General features: G+C 30.8%; 3 protein-coding genes across 13 annotated transcripts; all 3 read left to right on the top strand.

Annotated features, from left to right (window-relative positions):
* The first annotated feature begins 214 nt into the window (after positions 1-214).
* LOC122635447 (cyclin-T-like) lies at positions 215-20,081 on the top strand. 5 transcript variants are annotated; one of them, XR_006328673.1, is made up of 9 exons: positions 215-518; positions 2,893-3,103; positions 3,213-3,336; positions 3,423-3,468; positions 5,095-5,185; positions 5,338-5,535; positions 5,665-8,676; positions 15,327-15,500; positions 19,846-20,081. XR_006328673.1 is itself a non-coding variant. In XM_043825703.1 (8 exons), the coding sequence occupies exons 1-8, from the start codon at positions 373-375 to the stop codon at positions 15,396-15,398; spliced, it is 3,900 nt and encodes a 1,299-aa protein (XP_043681638.1). In that variant the 5' UTR covers positions 215-372; the 3' UTR covers positions 15,399-16,270. The 5 variants fall into 5 exon arrangements, 4 of the variants coding, with proteins under 4 accessions (XP_043681638.1, XP_043681616.1, XP_043681623.1 ...); XM_043825703.1 differs by lacking the exon at positions 19,846-20,081 and having other exon boundaries at positions 15,327-16,270; XM_043825688.1 differs by lacking the exons at positions 15,327-15,500; positions 19,846-20,081 and adding an exon at positions 678-880 and having other exon boundaries at positions 377-518; positions 5,665-9,708.
* Positions 20,082-20,211: 130 nt separating this feature from the next.
* Positions 20,212-23,452, top strand: LOC122635495 (sulfide:quinone oxidoreductase, mitochondrial). 3 transcript variants are annotated; one of them, XM_043825776.1, is made up of 9 exons: positions 20,212-20,551; positions 21,251-21,365; positions 21,436-21,547; positions 21,636-21,860; positions 21,955-22,155; positions 22,234-22,443; positions 22,524-22,710; positions 22,801-23,047; positions 23,132-23,452. In XM_043825776.1, exons 2-9 carry the CDS (start codon positions 21,253-21,255, stop codon positions 23,196-23,198), a joined length of 1,362 nt encoding a protein of 453 aa, XP_043681711.1. In that variant the 5' UTR covers positions 20,212-20,551; positions 21,251-21,252; the 3' UTR covers positions 23,199-23,452. The 3 variants fall into 3 exon arrangements, with proteins under 3 accessions (XP_043681711.1, XP_043681720.1, XP_043681730.1); XM_043825785.1 differs by lacking the exon at positions 20,212-20,551 and adding an exon at positions 20,558-20,735; XM_043825795.1 differs by lacking the exon at positions 20,212-20,551 and adding an exon at positions 20,558-20,760 and having other exon boundaries at positions 21,246-21,365.
* Positions 23,453-23,612: 160 nt separating this feature from the next.
* LOC122635508 (coatomer subunit zeta-1) lies at positions 23,613-25,239 on the top strand. Of its 5 annotated transcripts, none has more exons than XM_043825827.1 (7): positions 23,703-23,720; positions 23,802-23,923; positions 24,221-24,466; positions 24,542-24,675; positions 24,739-24,829; positions 24,965-24,973; positions 25,069-25,239. In XM_043825827.1, exons 1-7 carry the CDS (start codon positions 23,714-23,716, stop codon positions 25,114-25,116), a joined length of 657 nt encoding a protein of 218 aa, XP_043681762.1. In that variant the 5' UTR covers positions 23,703-23,713; the 3' UTR covers positions 25,117-25,239. The 5 variants fall into 5 exon arrangements, with proteins under 5 accessions (XP_043681769.1, XP_043681777.1, XP_043681762.1 ...); XM_043825809.1 differs by having other exon boundaries at positions 23,713-23,731; XM_043825834.1 differs by lacking the exon at positions 23,802-23,923 and having other exon boundaries at positions 23,613-23,731.
* The last annotated feature ends 990 nt before the right edge of the window (positions 25,240-26,229 follow it).

Here is a 26,229-nt window from a genome sequence, read left to right as displayed (position 1 = left end):
TATGATCGTAATAGTGATAAAACTTCGCGCGTTTTCGATAGGAGAGGAAGAAAAATATTTGTGCGTTTGTTTGCTCTGACGCATAAGGTGGAAATGAAAGTGGTGGTGGTAGTGATAGTAGTGGCGGCGGTGGTGGTAATGACGACGGTAGTAGCATCAGCATTCGAATTTCACATATCGACGCCTATGCGTCAGTCCGTTCTCCCAATTCGTGCGTGACGCGAAGTTGTCGGCGTATCGCTCGCAGAACTTTCGATATATCAACGTTACGGCGAGACGCGAACGTCGACGCCGTTGGCTCATCTGCCGCGCGAGTGAGCGAACGCCGTGAAGTGTGCATCGCTTTAGTGCCCGAGTTGTGTGTACATATAAATGGCGGCTGACGAAAAATGGTACTTTACAAAAGAACAGCTTATAAACACGCCGAGCAGAAGATGCGGCATCGACGCGGATAAAGAACTAAGTTACAGGCAGCAGGCGGCGAATTTCATCCAGGACATGGGACAGCGACTCGTGGTGTATCCTTTCTATCAAATATGAGTGCGTGCTTTTTCGTTCCCCCCGTACCGCGTCCCCCTCGTCTTTATGCGTATGGTTTTGTCCTATCGGTTTACTTGCATCTCTTGCCTTTTTTTCGATTTTTTCTCAGCCTACGAATTTTCTCTTATCATTTTTAGTAATCATTAAAGTTCATGTTAATTCCTTATCGCGAGGCGTTAATATTACGTCGGTCTACTCAATGTATAATGAATGCGACGGAACTGTTTCTTTTCCCCTCTCGAGAATTCCACGAAGTCGCGAAATGCGACGTGTTATAAACATGTGTGACGTGCGAGAGCGCGGAGGTCACGCGTCGTCGTCTACGTTTCCCCATATTGAAGTTTCCTGCGTCACACACCTCTCACGAGACGTTTATTTTGTTTTTTCTCCTCATTATGTCGGAATATCAATCTATGCACGATCGTGGTTACCACGCGAATTATATCATCGAGTTTGCCCGATGATTGTGTGAAATTTAAAATAAGGGCATAAAACAGGGTCACATTGAAATTTACATTGTTTGCCTGGACCAAGTTTGACAGTAGTACCAACCAAAGACAAGTTTTCTGCTGTTTTATCCTTATGCAAGTATGGGTTTCTTATTTTCTATCCTACCACAGTTGCAGTTTTGCTTGCCTTTGAGATACGAGAAGGATCGGCAAGATATATCGCTTCCTTTGCCATCTAGTCGAGTAAACTTTTTAATATATGTAGGTTTGACAATCAAATAGTTTCTTTAATTCTTTTTATTATGATCGTAAAGCTTAATGCTAATGATTTAATGTTTCTTCGATATCAATATCAATTGCTACTCATTCAATTTTGTATTACTGTTTATCTTCCGCATCAATGGAATTTATATGTTTAAATAGGAATTTCTTTAAGGTACATCGCATGTGTTTGTACAATTTATTGAAAAAAATGTAGGAAATTTTAATGCTCTAAAGAAATTAAACTATGCGTCTAGATGAATGATGAAAATGAGATTACTTTTTTATATTTAAACCACATAATCTATTAGGTTTCATTTAATAATAGATACAAATGATAAAGATATAAATATTTTGATTTTTAAAGTAGAATTGAAAGCAGTACTCTGGATACTTCTCTAATTATATAAAATGTCACGTGTAAAAAATTATCTTTTTTATATCAAAATTTTTTTATAGGATTGTTGTAGATCTGAAATATTTTGTGTTAAGTTTTTGTTTAGATTGATACAATGGATTAAACATTGTGTTATCTTTTACAACAATCTTCTGTTTATATATTGATGTTAAGCATTATTTTCTATAAAAAAAAAATTTACATTCCGTATCGTCCAACTTGTTATATATATTGTTTGACCCTTAAGTAATGTATTATATTAATATTTGATGTATACGAAACAGTATCAAATTAAATATCTAAACTATGGTTTTTTATTTACATTTCTATTATTTTCTAATCTTTATAAAATATGATGGTAAATGCCTTTATATATATTTTTGTTAAAAATGTTTATGTATTACTGCTTATGTCTTATAAATCTCTTTATCGATGAAATCAAATATGTACATAATAAAAAATTTAAGAAGTTCTAAGCATCCAGAATATTGATTACCTTATATTTTTAAATTTCTTCAAGAGTACCTTATAATTTTTTAGATTTGTATAGATTAGATAAAAACATATTATCACTAACTGCTAAAATAACTTGAAATATTTAAAATGTAATATATAAATTAAATAAATTATTTTTAATATAAACAATTATTCTATCTTTTATTGCTATGATTTAATATAATGCAATAATTTATATATAAAATTAGTTTCATAATTTTTGGTTAAATCATCCTTTTAAATATATAAAAAGTAAATTTCAATGACATTTATTTTTTAGATGTTATTATATTAAATTAATTAAAAGCCTTATATGATTTTGTATTTCTAATATATTAATCTTATATAAATTTGATAAAGTTATCAATATCTTCTTTAGGTCAATAATGGTATATAAAATTAAAGATTTTCTCATTTTCATTGATTTTTCTAGAAGCATAGTAATTTGATATGATTTTTCACGCAATTTGTTCTATATTTATTACTTTTATATTAAACTTACATGTACTTATATATTATTACCTATATATTATTATCTGTATACTTATACTTTCATGTACTTAGATGTTATTGGTTGGTACTACACATATGGTCCTTGATATTGTAATATTTCTCTGTTGTAAGCTTTTGATTGAGATTAATAAAAATTGATGAGTTTATAACTCATAGTAACCATAATCTATAATCAAAAGTTTAATGTATCTAGGAATTACCACCACAAAAGAATTTTCCTTAACTATTGATGTATAGTACACAATTATGCATCAACACAGCAATAGTCTACATGCACAGGTTCTATGTGTTCCATTCGTTGTCACACTTTCACCGGAATTCAATTGCTGCAGCAGCCCTTTTTTTAGCAGCGAAAGTAGAAGAACAACCACGCAAACTTGAACATGTTATCAAAATGGCACATATGTGTTTGCACAGAGATCAGCCGCCACCTGACATCAGGTCTGAGGTAGGTATTAAAATTTTTTACCTAAATAAATAGTAATATGTTCATTTCATTGACGCTCTCTTTGTATTTTTTAAATATTTTTCTAATAACAAGTATGATTTTATTGCAGCAATACCTTGAACAAGCTCAAGACTTGGTATTTAATGAAAATGTCCTACTACAGACATTGGGGTTTGATGTTGCCATTGATCATCCCCACACACACGTTGTCAGGTGTTGTCAACTGGTTAAAGGTAAGTGTATGTTTATATTTTATAAGTGAATCATATTTTAAGTTGATTTATATTTGAATTAATAAATGGTTGTTATTATTTTTTAGCGAGCAAGGACTTAGCCCAGACGTCATACTTCATGGCATCTAACAGGTGGATACACATTATTTTGTAGTATCTTTTACTGTTAGAGATGATATAGATGTTGACAAGAAACATACTTTCATATTAAAATTGTCAGGCAATAGCTACTGACGCAATCATTCTGGCCTATAAATATTTTCTTTGAATGTAAATATATCTGGAAGCATAATATACTATTAATCTTTGAAAATGATTTTTAGTATCAGGTAACTTTAGGAAAAAAAGTAAGAAAACATTCTATAATCAACTAAAATTATTTAATATTACATTTATTGAAAATATAATTCAATAAAGGTATAAAAGTATAATTATGAAATAAAAGATGATAGTTTATTTTTATATAATTAATTTTTTTCTATGTAATATCTATATAATTTTTAACAAATTAATTCATTTTGACTGTGTATATTTTATTTCATTTGATTTCAAAATTATTTGAAAAATACAGATTAGTTAGTATCTTTAGGTGGGAATGTTGCGTTACAGTCGTGATAATGTCTGACTTTAAAGAAAATCTATGCCAAAACAAAATGAGGTTCATATCATAAACTAAGTTCACGATGTGGATTTTTATGTAAAGGTAAATTAAATATTCTTAATGTCAAGTGCTATTTTTTTAACATTTTGTCATCCGCTGTCACATAAAAGTGACTTCACTCAGCCAGATGTTGTCAGCTGGCATAAGGTAGATGTAACTTCACATTATCAATTTTAGACGGTATTATAAAAATAATTTGATCGTAGATTTGATGTTCGTCTATTTTGAGATTATATGATAAAATTTAAGTGATAGATTCAATGGTTTTTTTTCAATAAGTATATTATAATTATACTATAAATGACTACGAAAAGCGATTGTGACTACGTAAAAATTTTTGAACGAAATGTGCGGGCATAAAAGTATTAAATTATAACATATAAAATTTTTCTTTTTATACATGCAAATGCATTTGTAAAAAATAGTGCATGAAAATCGTGAGCAAAGTGTATATATGACTACATAATAATATTTAGTAATTTGATATAACAAAAAATCAAATATGTCATAACTATAATTACACATAACAAATAACTTAACATTTGTGGAGATTCGAGATTTGCAATAGATATATTTTTTTGTATTAATATATATAACAGATATATGATGAAATCTAAAGATTAAAAGATAATAATAAATATTTTCATTCATTAGATTATTATAATTTTATAACAAATGTACAATATTGTACCATGTTATATATCAATTTAATTTATATGACATATTTATTTTATAGTGTGCATACATATGTATACATGTTATATCATGGCATAATTTATTCTGACAGAGTGGAGTGTAAAGTAGAAGAATAGGAACATAGATTACAATATGTACTGTGTCGATTATTTTTCTCCTTTCTTTTTTAATATAATATTTTGTGACACCAGAAAAGGTAGATTGTCACTAAAAATTTCTTGTTCTAATTATAAATAACTTTCAACTAAGATGTATAGTTTTTAACACAGTTAATATTGTTCTAAGTTTTTATTTTTTTAATATAAAAATAAAATATGTTCTTGTTTATAATATCTTATTAGAAAATTATTTCTTAGAAAAATAACATTACTGAAATAATTTGCAATATTATTTTTTTTCAGCTTACACTTAACAACGATGTGTCTACAATACAAACCCACAGTAGTTGCCTGTTTCTGCATCCATTTAGCATGTAAATGGTCCAATTGGGAGGTAATAATGTACTACAAATTCCTATATTGTTTTATTTTTATCATCTATTTTTGGTCATTTATGATGATAAGTATACTTCGTACAAAATAACTACATATTTTCATATAATGAGTAAAAAATGTGAAATACTATATTGTTATCTTTTATTACAGATACCTCAGAGTAATGAAGGAAAACATTGGTTTTGGTACGTTGATAGGACAGTAACATCAGAACTACTACAACAACTTACAGCAGAATTTTTACATATATTCGACAAATGTCCGTCGAGATTAAAAAGGAAAATAATGAGCATTTCTGCTAATCAAAGCCCGAGTATCAATCACCCAAGTTTGCCAAATTCGCCATTTGTGAGTATTTCTATACGATAATCTAATATTGTAAATAAAAGAAATTGTTTTCTGAAATCGTATGCTATTATAAAAAATTTGTTTCTTCCAACTGAGCGTATTCCAATAAAATATTTGATGTTTTTACAGGATGCTGAACCACGAAAAGTTCAATCTCCAGCATCGGCGGCAGACGGAGGGCCAACATTTCATTCTAATCGGCCGCATCATACAGAAAAACAGGAAGAAAAGAAACAACTTCCTCCGACAAATACAAGACCACCTGCTGATTATCGTGAATATCGAGAGAAAAAGGAACGTGAACGTTTAGAGAGAGAAAAAGCAACAACTCCAGTTACAAGTGTTCAAAGTCATGCAGTTGACATTAATAAGCATCATTCGCATCATCATAAACCTGTGTCCGGAACAAATATACCTAATAAGCATTCCGTGCCACCGGGGCAAAAAACTACATTACATCATAATCATCATCATAGACAAGAGATGAAAGTTAGTCAACCAGTACCACAAAGGCATTCTACAGGCAACCAGCCGCGAGAACCCAATCGTGATCCTAGTAGACAAAGGATACAAAGGGAATACAATTCTAGTAGTAGTTCAACTAGTAGTACCGTGCATTCTCATGGTCATACGATACATCAAACAAAGGATGTAAACGTAGACAACACTTTACCAGATATTACATCACACAGATCTGATGTTGCTACATTGCCAGACAATCTCAGCAATAACAACCATAATTTACAAAGGTTAAGCACAATGGATGGAAAACATCAAACTCACGACAAAAGGGTCTATGATCCAAGGCATAAAGCTGTAGATCACAGGAAAGATGGAGAACAAAAAACATATAACAAATATCCTGATTCGTCGAGAGATAGACAGCGGAAATCTGATACTTTGGAACAGAGATGTGAAGAAGTACGTAAACTTATAGAAAAACCTTTACCATTTCCAAAACCAGCATTGGATGTACAACATGCTGCCAATATACAGAAACAATCCTATCATGGTAAATATAGTCAACCGGATAAACCACAAGGAAGCACCAGTGCGTTTATAAGTGATATGAAACCGATCTCTATATCTCAAAACGCATTCTCTCAAGAAAAATCTCCGACGACCATCGCGTCTTCTCTGCCACAAATCTCACAAAAAAGCATATCTTCTAAGCCCACGATAAATCAGCATTCTGCTTATGGTGTTCCACAAACGTTAAAAGATTCGATTAAGAATGGAAATTCTCAATCCTCGTGTTTGACGTCTTTAAATAATATAGACGATCCAAAAGCTGAAAAACGTCCGCGACACGACGAATTGATCGAACAACAACAAAACTTATTACAAACGCCAACGACCAAGCACAAATCATTGTTTAGTCCGGAAAAAGTGCAAACCAGTCGGGAGTCTCACTCTCAGAGGCCTAAATCGAAACAAAAAACGCCACCTTCGGCTGTTAAAGTTCCTAAAGAACGTGCACCAGAGACACTAACTGGTCTTAATTTGGTGTCACCATTCGCGAGTCCGCCAGGTTTACAACAAACTGATTCGATGTCAATGAAACGTTCAGCTAGCGATGCATCGACGATATCTCATAAAAGGCATCGGACTACAAGTTCTAGTGAAAACGAGCCCCAGTTGAAAATGAAGATGGAAGATACGTCAAGTTTAGAGGCCATGAAGATGCTTGGTAGAGTACCAGAGCTTATCCAACCAATTAGAGATAATCCTTCGTCAAATGGTAGAAGTACTTCGGTGGCTAGCGATTTACAACCTCCAGAATTAATCAAACCGTTTGAACCGGAACCTGTGATTTCTCGTTTTGGTAGTATGGTTACAAATGGGTTGGACACAGGCGTCGAGGCTCAACAACAACCAGTGCAAATGGAATATTTGTCACCAATGAAATCGGCTCAAAGTATAAGTGCTCTATTGCAGGAACCTTTAGCTCCGTTGCCATCTTTATTGCAAGGAATGCAGCAATTTAGTAGTCAAATAACATCACAACAAGCGCATCAGGAGCAAGTTGTTCAGCAAGAGCAACAACAGCAGTCGCAACAGTTGCCGCAGCAGCAGCAAGCACAGATGCAATTACAAGTACAGTCACAGACACTACAACATCAACATCAACACTCGCATCAACACCAACAACCTATAACTTCTCATTCATTGTTACTTCCTGATAGCCAATTAGCAGTACAAACACAGTGCATGACACTGCCTTCATCAATGAATGAAACGTCTGTAGTTTCAACGGTCGATATTAGTGTTCTATCTGCTCCGGTACAAAATAATACAGATGGAATAGTTCAGACCGTACCAACAACAGTACAGCCAACAGTGCCGATAGTGGTCGAAGAGAAGAGAACGGAGCATCATAAGAGTGAAAAGAAAAAGAAAAAAGAAAAACACAAACATAAAGATAAGGAGAAAAATAAAGAAAAACACAAACACAAACACAAAGATAAGGACAAGGAGAGGCATCGTGAAAAAGACAAGGAGAAAAATGAAGAGACGTTACCGGCTGCACCGATCAAGATAACAATACCTAAAGAGAAATTAAATCTCAGTGGTGAAACGACTGTTACCAGTGGCGGTACTGTCGTCATACCTGAGAAAAATAAATCACCTCAAAGTACCGGTTTGAAGTTGAAAATTTTAAAAGATCGATTGAAGAGTGCGGAAAATGTACCGAGTACGCAGGCTCAACCGGTGCCACAGGCACCGTTAAAAATGAAAATACGAACGGACGCGATCTGGAGAAGTTCAACAGGTAGCGTACCGGTAACAACGACAAGCGCTTCGACGATCGCTAGTGTACCGGACTATTCGGGTGATGGTCGAAAAAGAGAAAGAATCGATGTCAACGAGAGTACGTCGAACGTGGTTCCGCCGACGAAAAAGCAACAGCAACAACAACAACAGCAACACCATCATCACTATCATCACCATCAGCAGCAGCAGCAGCAGCAGCAGCAGCAGCAGCAGCAGCAACAACAACAACAACAACAACAGCAACACCAACAACAACAACAACATCAGTCACAGCAGATCTCATCGATGGCCGCCGGTGGTTACAGTCAACATCGTCCTGGGGAAAGGCAGAACGGCAGGCACTATAGTTCAGGCAGCAATAACAAGGTACGTGGAGGCGGCAGAGGCGGCCGCCAGTATATCAAGCGCGGGCTACCACCATCAGGATCGGCTGGCAATTTCAATATAGCCGGTCAACGTGACGGCTATTATCAGCAGGATACCTATAGTAATATCAATGTCCATCATTCCTCTAATCATCCTTCGTCATCTAATAGAACTGATACAGCCTACAACAGGGCTGCTCACGTCGCCCAGGCTGATTCATATTTTGCTAACTTCACCAATTTTCCACCGCCCTCGATATACAATCCTGCCGCCGCCGCCGCCGCCGCTGCCGCCGCTGCTTCCGGATACATGTATGACCCTGCTATGAGTTATTATCAACAATATCAGCAGCAGTACTCCATGTATCCGGCGGGCAATGTCATAATGACACCGGATGGCGCCATCGATACGTCCGTTCCACCACCCTCATTACCTCCCAATGTACGTCGAAGTCCCGTTATGATTGTACGACCGACTCATCAGTCGGGCGTGTCTACTCAGCAAGAAACTGACAAACCGCCTCCGTTGCCTACCGGACCACCCCCGAGTTCTTCTCCACCCCCACCCCCACCCCCAGAGTAGTTGCGACTGCACTCAATTTTTTTTTGTAGTAGATTTAATACGTAGCTCACGAAGTAGTGCTTAATTTATGAAAAAAAGAACTATCTCTCCGATCCGTTATCCGTGCTTGTCAGCAAACTTTTTAATCAAAGGTTCGGAGAATCTTTTGTATATATCTCTTTTATAATTCGTACAGTGTATGTATATTATTCATTATCAAGACTAAGAGAATACCTATTAGCCAATTTTTTTTTTATTTCATGTCGATAAATATCTAATATTATTTTTACATCACATTAGGTTAGGGTATACTATGACACAGAATGTTTATTAAGTTTAATTGATTATTTTTAGATTATAAATCTATAAGTATGTAGAGAGTGAATACGATTCTTGTTTCGACATAGCACGGATAGGAGAAGAGTGGTTGATTATTTTGTAGAAGTAAACTCTCTGTCATTTTTTACGGAAGGAGTGAATTTTCTACTTGCCTCTGTTATCCCTTGACTCCTAAAGTTTGTGAATGGTAGATGTAGCAGCATGGCATCGTACGATATCTTTTACCTTTGTTATATATTACCACATCTATCTTTCCACCTTTGTACCTGTAGCATATCTTTTTAGAGTACTTTGCAAGCATATGACTTCATTAAAGTATATACGAAATGATTATTATTCAACCTGAAGATAATCATTCAGAAGACGATGACAACAATAGGAAGACAACGACAAATGTGTGTGAAAAGGTATTTTAATTTTGTTGAAAGATTTAAAGAAATCTAGCGAATATGAATATTAATTTACTACGAATTTATGAACATATAAAGACTATGACCTTTTAAAGGTTTTTTCATTGCAAAGACAATGTTCCTTGAGAGAAAAAAATTCTCGGCTAGGCTTTTAAATTTTTTCCAAAATATTTTACAGCAAAAAATTTATTTCTCTATGTCGACAGACTATTTGTTAGTCCTAAAAATAGTAAACTAATTGAAGTGATACAAATATTTGCTTTTATTTGTAACTTAACTTCAAATTGTCGGATTGATGTTGTTAGTTTAGATTTTCTTTTTCTTTTTTCTCCTTTATTGTTGTTATTATTATTATTATTATTATTATTATTATTATTATTATTATTATTATTATTTTCTTTTCTTTTTTTTTTTTAAGAAAGGAGTAGCAAAAGTTGTAAAATTTAAAACATACCAAACACTGCCAGATACCAGAGAGGAAAGTTATATTACACGTTTCTTTTATTTTGTGCTTAATTCTTTTTCTTTTTTTGAAGTTTGGTGAAGTTGATAAGGGATTAATATATATTAAAATAATGAAAACAAGGAATAATTAAGCTTTCCTTAATTTCTTATTGATATTTATATTTTTGAGGAAATATTGCAAGATATCGATGAAAGTAATTCAAAAAGAGCTTACGAGCTTATTGTTGCGAGGATACTTGACTTAAACATAATATTAACTTTGCTTATTGAACACTTTCCTTTGCTGGCAAAGGATCATGAAGCAAGATGTTCTTAGAACAAGGATGTTCTAAGAAATACATTATCGTGTAATAACTAGTACTTTCAATGTAAAAAAACGAATTAGATAATTTTTCTATCAATTGTTTATAAAAAATTATATAAACGGTATGTGTGATGAAAACTACCAAGAGTAAATTAGTAAATAATTAAGTAATCGTTCGAAAGCTTCAATATTCTAAACAAGTTACAATTTTTTATCTGATTTAACAATTTATTCAAGTTTTTTATATGCCTATTCAATGGCAAATTATACAGATACAGAAGATTTATTCATCGTATTAATTTATATTTATTATTTCAGTTATTCTTAGTGAAAAGATATATTTGAGTTACTCTTTATTGAAAGTTAAAAACAAATCATTTGCAATTAATTTGTAAAGAAGATAATAACCAATAATTTAAGAAATTATTTGTAAAGTTATATAATTCTTTTTTTTCCCCTTCCCATTGTATCATATAAAAGCATTTCTAAGAACATTTTTATTGTAATAGGAAAGAGGAAAATGCGTATAAACAAACATCACAATTAGTACAATGAGATTATTAATATGTAATATCACCTGAGAAACGCGCGCGTGCGTGTGTGTCTATATATATATATACACACATACATATACACGCATACAAGCATATAGATGCCTTAGATCGTAAAGATTCTAGAAAAGTCAGTAGTATAATGACATGATAATTTTTTTTCGTACTTAGTTATTTTCTAATGCAGCTTTTTTTTCTCATTTTTTATTTCCATTAGATTCTTCCTTTTACCATTACCATCTGCTGCACCAATTATAATGATTTAATACGTGTGTACTATTGTAAATTTAATACTTGGACTGATTATCGTCTTTTTCGTAAGAAGATACGATTTATATATTTAAGTGTTTTAAACAATTTTAAGAAGTAAGAGTTAGGCAGTCAGAACAGGATAGTGGGTGTATTAGAAATTTATCCCTATATTATCTACTTGTTTTGTTTAATAGAAAGAAGTTTCTATAATTGCAATTAAGTCTTTATTATCAGAGTGTTTAATTGCTCGGCTAAGTACACTTTATATTTGTCTAAATATATTTAATCATACGGGAAAGGAAAGTTTATGCGATATATATATATATATATATATATATATATATATATATATAGACTAAGTGTTGGAAAAATTTTTGACTAAAATTATTAAGATAAAAATTTACGCGCGAAATTAATTTGCCAATTAATGAAATATGAAATTAATAAATATAGTAATAGGATTGTGTATAAATTTCATATTGTATATTTTATTCGTACAATGGTTTTTTGATTTGTAATTATTGATCAATCGTAGCAATGTAGCAACCGTATTAATTTTATTTATTTTCTCAATTCATTTAAGATGAAAAGAGTTTGTCATATTATTTTGATTACTCGCGTTCTAAGCTGTACATGCAATGGAACACAAAGAGTACTGATAGAACAAATATTAACTCAGGAATGTATAGAGAAAGAAAGAGAGAGAGAGAAAGAGAGAATGAAAGTCAGAGTGCATAAGTAAAAAAAGGGGGTGGGAATGAAAGAGATAGAGAGAATGAGAGAGAGAGAATGGGAATGAATCGAATAATATGCTTAATATATGAATTATATATATATATATATATATATATATATATATATATATATATATAGTAATATATATTATGCATTTATATTATTGACTGAAAATGCGTTTATACTATACAGAATAATGTGCCTATATGCACATTTACAGATCATTTGGATTATAATAATATTGTGACACGATTATCATTAATGTAAAAAAAGAAAGAAAACAATTTCTTGCTGTGACATAACTGTAATTATTATAGCGATATAAATTGCTTTCGCGCTATTATGCTAGTAGAAGTATACGCGTTTTATTTGTGAAATCATTATGATCATAGTGATTATTTCTTTTTTTCCATGCAAATTACCATTAAAAAAAGAATGCTTTGCAAGTTTTCAAAAGAAAAAGAAAGACAAAAAAAAATAATAAAAGTATAAAATAAATTGGGTTTTGCATGGAGCGAGAAACTATTTTTGATGGGCACATGTACTTGTAAATAGACGTTTTTATTTTTCTCTTATCGTTTCTGTGTATAAGTTTTACATGCGCAAAATAATCTGGAAGTTGAAAAAGGCTAAATCTTTTTGGAAAGAATAGAATAATAGTATACATCTCGAAATAGTGTAGATAGTAGAATATCTAAAATATCATTCAAAAGACGAAAGAATATTATTTTCCCTTTGATTACACAATTCATTACATTATAATATTTCTTATGTATATAAGTTACATAACAATGTTTGTAGTCATGAAAGAGAAATATCTACGGATCGTTCTATTCTTTCTTAATTGATTAAAGCTTATTATAACATGAGCGTTAATTCTTGTTTAATTCGAATGTGTGTTCATAGTATATACAGCTGAAAGGTATCGTAAAATCTTATATAAAAGGAAGATATGAAGAGATATATATAGAAGAATAAAAATTATGCGTTATTTAAAAATTGTGCACTCGTGGCAGGTACTACGTTACGGTACGGGAAGACAAAATAATTGCTAAGGTAATTCTATGTAGCTTTTGTATTCTTTGACTATATGGAGTATAAGAAAACGAAAGAGTGAGCGAGAGAGAGAGAGAGAGAGAGAGAGAGAGAGAGAGAAAGGGATATAACCCATAAATAAATAAATAAATAATAAAGAAATTGATAAAATAGGTTAAACAAAAAAAAATACAAACAATATAGGCGCGCGTATTCATTCACGCGTGTGAGCGATGCTTGACATGAATGATATAAATAAAATAAAAAAAAAGTAAAAAAATAGCAAAAATGTAAATGTTAAGGAGATTGATGGGAGAGAATTTTAGTAAAAAAAATGTATAAATGCGGAAGTACACAAAAAAAAAACAAACAAACAAACAAGTGCGTTAAATATGTACACAATGTATAAATTTTTTTACTTGCCGCGTATGTTATCTGTTTTCTTTTTAAGATCGTGCATCGCGCTTGCAAAATCATTTATAGGAATTGATTGCGTTGAAAATAATTGTTAACGTTACCACAATTATACAAATGAACAATTTCAGTACTTAGATATAATCGAAATTAATAATAATAATAACAATAACAATAATAATAATAATAATAATAATAATAATAAAAGAAAAAAAAACAAAAACCAAATAAAAGAAAATATATAATGCGGCCTATTCCTTTTCAAATATATATTATATTTTATCACACGGAAATGGAATTATTAATTGTTATGGATCTCCTCGATAGGATTGACCCATTAGACGACGCGCAGCAGGAATCGTATGCGTCATGTCTTTGACCAAGAATAATAATAAAAAACACAAATATATATATATATATATATATATATATATATATATATAAAACAACGGAAATAAACGTTCTGTGAAAACGAAACGTACCTTAGTAATTATTTTGTCTCTTTCTTCACATAATACCATAATAATATCGCACATCGTATCGCCGCATTTCTTTATGTACTAACATATCACTGCTTTAGTTTATGATATAGGAACGTCATATGAAATGTAGAACTCTCATTATATGTCATATACACGCATATATACTATATACATACTTAAACAGAAACACACACTAATATATATATATATATATATATATATATATATATATATATATACGAGAAGAATACGTGTTTCACGAGGATTAAGTTATTAGGCTATCCTGTCGTCGTCTCATTTGATGCTTGTTTGGTGAAGGTTAAACTACAGAAATATTTTTTGAACATTTATTTCTTTGTGTTTTCCTTTCGTTATATGTATGTATATATGTATGTATATATACATATATTTGTATAATTATGCACGTGCATGTTCTATAAGTGTATGCGCCTATATCGTATTATTGTGCACAGCATGACGCATAATAGTTTTCCTCCGTATGCCCTCCCTTCTATTTAATCCTATTCTTTATAGTAAGCGCCGTTGTATTTAGTCTCCTCTTTATCTCTCCTTCTTCCTCCCCTTTCTCTCTCTCTCACTCTTTCTCTCTTTCTTCCCTCTCCTCCCTCTCTCTCCCTCTCTTTCTCCTCCCTCTCTCCCGATACTCCCACTGTTTCTTTAGGTAAATCAAAGCACATTTCTATGCTATATATTTGATGACTTCTTTCTGAAGATTGCTTCTTCATCATCCGTTCACTTCATCGTAATACAATGCTTTAGCACAATGTGATCTCGTGCAGTTAAATAATAGTTTCAATATTGTAAGAGAAATCTTTCGTATATTCGAAACTTAAAGTACATAAAATGAAACATAGACGAGTTAATAGAACTGTCTTTTTCATTAATCATTTATTTATTTATATATATATTTATTCATTTATTTATTTATTTTTTATTTTTTTCTTCACGTAAATATTGGAATATAATTTTTTAAAAGATACCTGCTCTTCTCTTGTAAAAATATTTGATAAGAATAGCGAGTTATCGATTATCCGATTATAGATCGATAGATCCATATCTCATTGTTCATTATTGATTTTAGGAAAGGCACACGTCCAGTCATCACAAGAGTACCAGCAAAGTGTCACAAAGTCAACAATCCCACGCTACGTAGTATCGAGATATCCGGATAAAACGGCATCAGTAAGCCGACATAATAATTTAGGATATATATATCTATCTATATATATATATATATACATCCATATATATATATGTATATATATACATATATATTCGTCGAAGAAGTGCCCTGATCGATGTGCGTTCACCTTGGAAGTCATTCTATTTGTTATATTTCCACCAATCGAAGAGACAGCTCCCGATGCACTTGAAAGTCTACGATAAAAGATACTTCGAGGCTTCAACGACGACGATGACGCCGACGACGAAAGCGACGACGACGATGACGACGTTATCGAAACAAAACTACGAGAAAAAGAAAATCGATTTCTTGTCAATCGATTTTGAATGTGCGACAAACTCGTATAAAAAGAGAAAAGAAAGTTTTTTTCATTCATATCGTCGTTTCGTGTCCTGTCGGTGTTGGTGGTTTTGTTCTTCTTTCATTTTGCTCTTCTACATGCAACAGTGTTTTTTAATTTTTTTCTTTTTTTTCTTTTTTTAATTATATTTTTAATTATCTTTCTCACATTTTCATCCCAAACGAAAGAAAACAAAGATATATGACGCTTACACAAACGAAAAGGACGTGTAGAGACTAGTAAACTCTTACGTTAGCCAAAGTTTAACGTAAATCGAATTTTGATTCGTAAGAGGGATGCTTCTTTCGAAATATTAAATAGAAACATTTTGAGGGAAATAAGGAGAAAAAAGAAAAAGATATTCTCACTCAGGTCGATTTAGATCGCGATAGGTAAATAAGAGAAAGCGGCTTTACTTCGTTCCAGTCCGCAGACCTTTTTTTTTGCGAACGGATTCTCTATCTCTATCTCTCTGTCTCTCTCCTTCCCTACCTCCCTCCCTCCTTCTATCTAACTATCTATCTATCTATTTCTCTCTCTCTCTCTCTCTCTCTCTCTCTCTCTCTCTCTCTCTCTTTCTCTCTCTCTCTCTTTCTCTCTTGCTGTTCTATTTTCATTTACATTATATTCTTAGTTCCTCATTTTTGATCATTGATATTCATTGAACTTTTTCAATGATTATGAGGCTGCCAATGAAGCTGAAACGCATCTATGGTTTTCACAATTGCAGTCAACTCTGCTTTGATAAATAATTGTGGATATTACTTGTACTATTCGTCTGTTTGCTTATTTTTTTACTATATTTATTGTATTTTTTATGTACGATTTAATTCATAAAAATCTCCTTATTTCTATCAGAACATTGAATCGTTGGACTTATATATATATATATATATATATATATATATATATATATATATATAAACGACAGATTATAAAGAACAATAAATCATTAGTTTAATCATCAGCGGACAAATAATACAAGAATTTCTTAATTTGCTTAGTCATCATTTAGTGACTATTGCAATATTGTAAAGCTATATTGTGAAACTGTTTGCGTCAAGGTTGCGTCTTGTAAACTAACAAAATAGCTTCAGCCTCTTTTCACTTCACTATCTCTCATCTTTGTTCCTATATCTATTTTTCTTCCTATCCTTCTGTCTATATACATATATATATATAAATATATCTATAGTAATTCTATATAATTCTATCTTGCATAATTATTTGCAAGAGCGTTAAACATTTTGTGCTTTATTCTCAACGATCAAATCGATTATCGATCGATTCGTTGCATGAGGACATTTTTGATAAAAGAATTTCGAAGTTCCTTAGATCAATTATATTGAACAACGTTTTTCTGCTTTTTTTCTTTCTCTCATTTGTTTTTAATAATTTAATGCAAGTTCTGGAAGGGATAGATGAAAAATACGTATTGCGTGTGTTTCACGTTCATTTAAATTGACTTTTTATTTTCTTCGGAAAGCGTGATATACACAAGTGTTTTATATATTTAGAAGTATATTTTAGATTGTAGTACGGCTCTTTTTACAGATCGTGCATTTACAGTTGTTAGCAGCGTGCCGCATAGTTTAATCCCTTCACAGAACCTTAACTCCTTTTGAGAACATAAATGTCCCTGTCGACGAAACGATCCGTAGTTGGTCAATGAGCAAGCACACGAGGTAAACTTGAACCACGTCCAAGAGGTATTTATTCGTGTCTTTATTTTTTTTTTAATTTTTTTTCTTTTGTTGATGTAAATAGCCGTAACTGCATAATGTAATAAGTAATTCGATTATACTATCGCCACTTAGTATAAAAGACTATCGATAAATAATTAATATTATTGTCAGACTGTAAATAAAATTATTTTGTATGCCAAAATAAACCAAATGTATAACACTGATACACGATGTTAACACGAACGCATTACACCGTATACACAGAGAACACAGAAAATGTGTAATAACGCTTGCTGAGAGAGAAACGATCGTGTAATAGACCTTAATTTTCGTATATACATATACATACGTCTCGATTATTCGAGGTCACACTTTTGAAAATATATAAGATAAATGATATTTCCAATCTTTCTTTTTTTTCTGTTAGATGAAGAATTCATGTTATTCGACCAACGATCCCAATGAGTTTAAACATGATTTAATTTTTTGATTTATCTTGTTTTTGTTTTTTTCCTTCTTTTATATATTCTACATATAAAACCAATCAATCTCATTCTCTCATCCTTTGCACATCTTTTCTCTCGCTGTGCATATCAAAACCGCACCGAATGACAAAGTACGAACGATCACTGAGAAGAGGAAAAGCTATGTTCGTTGTTCATTACGATCGAATGTATTATATGTTCGAACATTATATCGATAAAGTAATATGCCTTTAAAGCGTTCCTTTAGCGAACAATTATAAACATATATTATATAAATATATATTAGCAGTAAACGCTTTCTTGTTCTCGGCGCGATAAAATACGCGTCGGCCATTTTTTCCAAACGCAAGAATATTTTTCATTTTCAATTAATATTAATATGAAAAATGAAAAAAACTTTTACATTTCAGACAGAGCGTGGATTTCTATACGATATAAGCACAATTGAAGAAGAAAAGAAAAAAAAAAAAAAAGAAAAAAAAAATTTCGGAACAAAGTTGAATGAAAAAAAGTTTACACAAAAAATATGCAAAATATAAACAAAAAAAAGAGCAAATGTGCATTGTAAATGGATTTTTTTTCGAAAATATATAATTTTCGAATCAACTTCAACATTTACTTCATAAAAATGTGTATTTCTTGAAGTTTCAGCTTTTTGTTCTTGTACGATAGAAGTGACGTTTATTGCTAATCGTTTTTAATTAATAGATAATGTTTAATGTAAAGCGTACATATGTCGCTGAGGCAGCGAGAAATAATAAGGAAAATCGTATCGCGAGTCGGTGTTGAAAAATGACAGCGATATGAGAAATGACGAGATTCGATCGATGGCATTATCGGCAGTGTTTTCCCGAAATAATAATAATAATATTAATATTAATAATAAATAAATAATAATAATAATTTAAATAATAACAATAAAAGTAAAAAAAAATATTGAAAATCCCATTGCTTCTCGACAAAACAGGAAAGTTTTAATTATTTTTTCTTTCTTTCTTTAAAAAACCTTTAGTTTTTCCATGTTCGAGGAGCATATAACGATGAGAATAAAATTTAAAAAAAACGAACGGGAAAGAGCCAAGGGAATAATAACCTACGTCCGTGATGTATATAAACTTTAGTATATAAGAAGTTAGAAGAAGAAGGAGCGACGATTGGAGAATATATATATATATATACATATATATATATATATATATATATATATATGTATGTATGTATGTATATATATCTTACTAATTATCGTTCGTAAGTCGTGCATTTGTATTTCGCGCGTATTTGCTCGCGCATCTCCCCTTCCACTTTTCCCCCCATTCACTCGTACCAAGCTCGATGAAACTCAACGTCATTGAAAAGACGTTCGGGTTTGGAAAAAACCTCAGTTGCGAAGATACGAGCATACTGGTTGTACCGTTCACTTTAAATCGTGTATGCGAGTATTCCTCCTTCCGATTATCATAAAAATTGAATATCTTCGTTCTGTTCGTCATGTTATTCATATTGAAGAGTTCGAATTTCTATAATAAGTGAATTTTATTTCTTTACTAATTGCTCTCGCTAATCAGAGAAAAGAAAAGTAAATTAAAAGTTCATTGTTTATTATTATTATTTGTTTCTGTTTCCTTTAGGATTTGAAAGATTTGTTTCTGTTTTCCTTTAGGAGCAGTGATGAATCGTCTATTGAAGAGAAAACCATGTGAATTTTTGTCGAACGACGAAAATTCATCAACCTCTTCGATATGAGATCGTAACTATAAAATATCAAAACTGAAATAAACAGTTTTTAATTGTATTCTTATAGAATAAGTTCTATTTTTATGAAAAGATGAAGATAGAGGAATGCTATTTAATTTAAAGTATCGAACACTCACTTATATCATTTTTCTCAAGTAAAACTTCAAATTAAGTTATATATATATATATATATATATATATATATATATGTATATGTATATATTTCTTTTCTATTTCAAGTGCTCCTGAATAAATAAGTTTTCTGTATCTATTGTGAGAATTTCGTTTTAAAAAAATGAAAGATATTACGTTTAGGAATACTTGGAAACGAGCTAAGCTTGCCTACTAATTCAGGACGGCGTTAGAAAGTTATCCTTAATAAAGAGAGCAACAACAAAATAACTAAAAATATGATATATTAATTGTCTTTATTATTTCTCCTTTCCAATTATTTTAAGTTCGAAAAAAAAATAATTTATAATAGTTTTAGAAAGTAAGCTATATTGGAATAATGAAAATTTTTAATAAAATTTTCTCAGAAATATGATTGTCAACTTTATGGAAAATCATTGAATGGCGAAACAGTTCTTTTTTTTATTATATTAGTCCAGAAGATTAAAAGAATGTGATTAGATAAAACGTGTATATTAGACCAGAAGATTAAATAAATATGAATGAATAGACGATTGAAAAAAATAAGAATTTTCGATACTGACGCAAAGTAGTGTAACATTCGTTTTTTTGTTGTCACTTAAATTTCGCGCTAATTCGCTACTTGGTAACATGGTGGCAACTACGTGCGTAGTTCTTTGCGATTAGTTTAACGAAATAAAACGGAAGTTTTTAACACTTCAAAAGAATTACGACAAGTTATAAGAGGTAGATATATATATTTTTATGTTTTATTTTATTGACTTGTGATTATTAGAAGTGGCAAATGTTGAATGTGTATTATAATAACATCATTTAACAAATAATTCGTCGAATAAAGAAACATAGAACATTGTGGTAATCAAAAAAGGATAGAAATATTTTGTTCTTATGAATTTGATAAGATAAACACGTAAGTTTTTACATCAAATAAAAGATTTAGCTAATGAATGGTAATAAATATAACAATATTTGCATAATCTATGTTAATTGGTTATCACGTCAAATTGTACAGTATTTTTCTATTGGTAAAATACAATATTATTACGTTTTAGAAACGATAATTGATTCTATTCATATAAAATTTATCGAAGTAATAGTCTTCAAATCAATTTAAATTCGTTGATGTATTTATTATATGCATATCTTCTAATTATAAGCACAATATTTTTATGATAATATTAATATGTACAATTTACAAAATATGATTAACTATAATTAACTATTTCAAAAATAAAAAATATTACAAAACACTCCAGAAGTACTATATCATATATAATATAATTATATCTTTCTGAACTTTTACATATGTATTGTGCAATATATCTTTTTTCTTTTAGCTCATTAAGTTTTACATAGAGTATAAATCTTTGCAATTCTGATATATTATTATAAATAATATATTCTGTTTTATTTTATTCATTTCAGAGATGAGTTATATAAAAAGCATGAGTTTATATACATCTCTTACAATGAGTCACAATTTTTTATTATCTTCTAAAAGCTTATTTATTAAAAACATACATAGACAAGTTCATCATTCGTAAGTAGACAGTTTATGATTAGTCTTTTAATTGTAATTATTTTCATTTACGATTATAATCTATTTATAGTTGCAAAATATTGGTAGTCGGTGGTGGTACTGGTGGTTGTACTATGGCAGCAAAATTTGCAAGAAAGTTAAAAGGATCGTCTGATCAAATTATAATAGTTGAACCAAAAGAAGTAAGAATAATGATTATATTATATTCTATTTAATAAATATGATTATTTTATGGAACTTAGTTATTATGTTTGTACAACTATTATGTAGGTTCATTATTATCAACCACTTTTTACTTTAGTCGGTGGTGGCATTGGCTCATACAATTATTCAAAAAAGCCAATGAAGAGTGTACTTCCACAAAATGCAAAGTGGATAAAAGATAGTGTACTTGATTTTGATCCTGAAAATAGTCAGATTACTACAAATAATGGCGATATAGTGCAATATGATATCTTAATTGTTGCATTAGGGCTACAAATTAATTGGGATCAAGTAAGTAAATAATTATTTCTCTTTATTACAATTACATATCTTTTTATTTTCCATTATATAAATATATATCTGATTTCTATAATATTTTTAATAGTTACCTGGTTTAAAAGATGGCCTTCAAAATGCAGAATCACAAGTTTGTTCTATTTATGGATCTGACACTGTACCATATGTATTTAATAAAATTAAAAAGACTAAGGATGGTACAGCTATATTTACATTTCCAAATACTCCTGTCAAATGTCCAGGTGCACCACAAAAAATTGCTTATCTCGCTGAAGACTATTTTCGAAAAGTACATTCATACGATCCTTAATTTACAAAACTGTAAAATGTAGTGAATTATAAAAACCATTTGTTTTATTTATTTTAGACGAATGTACGTAACAACATAGAAGTGGTTTATAATACATCCTTACCTGTCATTTTTGGTGTTAAAAAATATGCAGATGCTCTTTGGCATGTATGCAATAACAGAAACATTATTGTTAATACAAGAACAAATCTTGTAAAAATAGACGTGGGTAAGCAGGAAGCAACATTTCAGAACTTAGATACTCCAGATCAAACTAGTACAATGAGAGTGAGTACTTTAATACTATTATGTACAATATATTGTGTAATTTAAATACTCACATTGTATATTTATATTTATATTCACAGTACTCATTGCTCCATGTATGTCCTCCTATGGGACCTCCAGATGTTTTAAAAAGTCATTCTAAATTGACAGATAAAAGTGGATTTTTATCTGTAGATCCTGCTACATTAAAACATGTTAAATATTCTAATATATATGGTATAGGCGATTGTTTGAATGCACCCAATTCTAAAACTATGGCAGCAGTAGGTAATGAATAAATAATTATATTATTTGTATATTATATGACTAACTAGAAAAAAGATTGAACTAGAAATTTATATAATTTGCTATTTATAGCTGCTCAGGCAAAGGTTCTTTATAAGAATATCATTGATGACTTAGCTGGTAAACCAATGACAATGGTATATACAGGATATGCTTCTTGTCCACTAGTAACTGGACAAAGTAAATGTATAATGGCTGAATTTGATTATAAATTACAACCTATGGAAACGTTTCCTGTAGATCAATCCAAAGAACTATATTTTATGTTTTTACTAAAAAAATATTTCTTCCCATTTATATATTGGAATCTTATGTTAAAGTATGTATTTTATAGTTTATGTAGTCCTTTCTTATATAAATTAAAAAAAAAGTTATTTTCTTTAATTATGTTATATCATTTTAGAGGTCTATGGAATGGTCCTGAATTTTTCAGAAAATGTACAAGTTTTATGAAATCTAAGACGACATAAAATTATATAGTAATAACAGTAGGTATTAGTAGATGATAGTCAAGGATTTTTATACGTGACACGATAATTTAAAAAAAAATCAATATTTTATTGTGTATATATAAATTACATCATTCTTATATTTTTACATTATCGAAAAAAAATAAAAACTTTTAGATGTTTATATTTTGATCCTAAGATTGTAATATATTGTACAGAGTATTATGTGAAATATTATGTGAAACAGTTAATAAAATATTTTATTCTTAATGTTATATATATATATATATATATATTGTATAAACACACACATACACATACGCACATATATATATATATTTATGTATATATAGGTAAAGTAAATAATATATTTTTTATCTTTATCTTATAAAGCAATATGTATTTGTACTATTGTATACAAATGTTTCGTTGAATGATTTTTTAAATTTGCGCGCCACGATAATGGTATTGAATCGCGTAGTATGGTCTGATATAATTTATGTTGGCACATTTGACACGTCAAATTAAACGTAAACATGAATGGTCAGTTATTGGTAGGTTGTGTTAAATAACATTGATATTTTTTGCGTATCTTATATAAACATTCATTTCATTGCTATTTAGTTTCGCTAAAAGTGTCGTCTTGTTCGGTCGAGATCATGAATCGGGGTGGGTCATCGAAGTCTACTCAACATAACCTCGCTGCAATGCCGTACAGTGTTGTAGAAAATGATCTTTACAAATGTGTATGATTATTATTTGCGTTTATAATTAATTGGTTAATTTGGTTATTTCTTTAATATTTTTTATGTCACTATCATCAATAATTTTTTAAATAATATTGTGATAACTTATTTCATAGGGATGTCTTGATGTATGATAGCTGGGTTTATGATAATAATATATAATTGTTTTCCAAACACAATTTAATATAATAATTGTGGATATATATTAAACTACTAACTAAATTGTTTGTAGTTAAAATGAATTTTACTGTAGAAACTATGTTTTATCAATAATATCGTTAAAAATTACTATTTCAGGAACCAACGTTATATACCGTAAAAGGTATGGCTATTCTTGATAATGATGGCAATAGAATTCTTGCTAAATATTATGATAAAAACATATTCCCAACACCAAAAGAACAGAAAGCATTTGAAAAGAATCTTTTTAATAAAACTCATCGAGCCAATGCCGAAATTATTATGCTGGATGGTTTAACTTGTGTTTATAGAAGCAATGTAGATTTATTTTTCTATGTTATGGGAAGTTCTCATGAAAATGAGGTAAATAATATTTTTTATAGAAATAATTTAATTTCTAAATAAAATAATTTTTACTAATATGAAAATATGTTTCAGTTGATTCTGATGAGCGTTCTCAATTGTTTATATGATTCTGTAAGTCAGATTCTTAGAAAAAATGTTGAGAAAAGAGCAGTATTGGACAGCTTAGATATAGTAATGCTAGCAATGGATGAAATTTGTGATGGAGGGTATGTATGTAGAAACACATTTGTGACTTGATAATGCGTCTAAAATATAAATCTTTTTTTTAGGATTATTTTAGATGCTGATGCTACTAGTGTCGTTCAAAGGGTAGCACTAAGGACCGACGATATACCACTTGGAGAACAAACAGTTGCACAGGTAATACTCAATTATGTGTTTCATTCATTTAAACGAATTAACAAATGTTAGATATATCTTCGTTAATCGAGAGGATAGAAATATTTCCGATTTCTTTATTTTGTGTTCACGCATCGTTCTTCCTTCTTCGAACAGTCCCTGATTGTAAGTCTTCAGTAATTCTTGGGAATAATTGGGTTATAGCATTTCTTTCTTCCTGGTACGTTTCATTATTTTTTAAGTCTTCTCTTTTGTTCTAGGTATTGCAATCGGCAAAGGAGCAGCTGAAGTGGTCATTATTAAAATAAATTACTTGTATACTTTACTGCAATATTATTTTTACAGTCATCACAATTTTATAAATATTATCACAAAATGCTGTTGCATATTATAGAAACAACCGTAAATAAATGACCAATTTGGTTCCATTATCTACTCTTTAAGATTTTAACCAATCTACATTCTAAAACTGGCTAAAAGAGAGAATATTATTTTATTTACAAATACTCAAATATTGAACGGAAGTAAATATTAAATTTTAGTTAAATTTCTCTATCTCTCTCTCTCCTAATTCCCGATATAATTATATTTTCAAACAATTAGAAATTTCGATTTTCACGAGGAAATGATTTTTATATACGCTAGATAAATTTAGAATTTCCTTTGAGAAAGAAATGTCATGAATGAGGCATTTGAAAATCCTTTATAAATAGATAAAGAATATCATACTTTGAATAATCCCATGCTCCACCACGGATGTTCGCATAATTGAGATACCGCTGTAAAAACGTACTCGCAAAAGAGAAGCGCACGAATTTTTCCGTAATCTCGGGGGAAATCTAAAGATTGATGCAAGGATGGCAGGAGGGGTATGGAAACACGTATAGAAGGCTCTTCGCAGAGAAGCCGAAGGACATTGGCCGGTTATTTGGAGTCATGTGACACGGCTGGTGTCGATTCGATCGTACCCGTTGGTTACTCTTTCATCGGGTTCTTCCACGCTGGGAATTTTAGATTTGATTACGAAACACGCTAGCTTCTCTAACATTCCGTCCACCCTCCTCTTTCTCCCTCTCCTTTTTCCTCCTCGTCTTCCTCCCTCTTCACCGAGCAAACTCTCGGCAATCTCTCGTTTTCACCCCTCCCTTTACCCCTACTACCAGCCGCTATCAGAGAAATACAAACACAAACACCAGCATCAGCACCGGCACCCTTTTGCCATCGACGATGAAAAACTCTTGTTGTACGATCGCGACGGAATTATTGGCCGGCCGAGCTTATTTATGGCGTTCATTTTCCTGGAGATTGCAAGAGAGTCGAGTGCGAGCACACCTCGTCTCTACCCATTGCTCACTTTTTTTTGCTTTTTTTACCAACGGTCCGTCGATGCCGCGATTTATGGCCATGTCACCTGAAAGACA

Source organism: Vespula pensylvanica, chromosome 1 (assembly GCF_014466175.1).
Source record: "Vespula pensylvanica isolate Volc-1 chromosome 1, ASM1446617v1, whole genome shotgun sequence".
NCBI lineage: Eukaryota > Metazoa > Arthropoda > Insecta > Hymenoptera > Vespidae > Vespula > Vespula pensylvanica.
This window is presented reverse-complemented; position numbering and strand designations above follow the sequence as displayed.

What these genes read in the sequence shown, in the direction of transcription:
- LOC122635495 (XM_043825776.1), top strand. Translation starts at nt 21,253, where the DNA reads ATGAGTTATATAAAAAGCATGAGTTTATATACATCTCTTACAATGAGT. An exon ending in TAATAGTTGAACCAAAAGAA is followed by an intron (nt 21,548 to 21,635) that starts GTAAGAATAATG and finishes ACTATTATGTAG; the next exon opens with GTTCATTATTATCAACCACT. An exon ending in TATTGGAATCTTATGTTAAA is followed by an intron (nt 23,048 to 23,131) that starts GTATGTATTTTA and finishes ATATCATTTTAG; the next exon opens with AGGTCTATGGAATGGTCCTG.
- LOC122635508 (XM_043825827.1), top strand. An exon ending in AAAATGATCTTTACAAATGT is followed by an intron (nt 23,924 to 24,220) that starts GTATGATTATTA and finishes TTACTATTTCAG; the next exon opens with GAACCAACGTTATATACCGT. An exon ending in GATGAAATTTGTGATGGAGG is followed by an intron (nt 24,676 to 24,738) that starts GTATGTATGTAG and finishes TCTTTTTTTTAG; the next exon opens with GATTATTTTAGATGCTGATG.
- LOC122635447 (XM_043825681.1), top strand. Translation starts at nt 373, where the DNA reads ATGGCGGCTGACGAAAAATGGTACTTTACAAAAGAACAGCTTATAAAC. An exon ending in CACCTGACATCAGGTCTGAG is followed by an intron (nt 3,104 to 3,212) that starts GTAGGTATTAAA and finishes ATTTTATTGCAG; the next exon opens with CAATACCTTGAACAAGCTCA. An exon ending in GTTTGCCAAATTCGCCATTT is followed by an intron (nt 5,536 to 5,664) that starts GTGAGTATTTCT and finishes ATGTTTTTACAG; the next exon opens with GATGCTGAACCACGAAAAGT.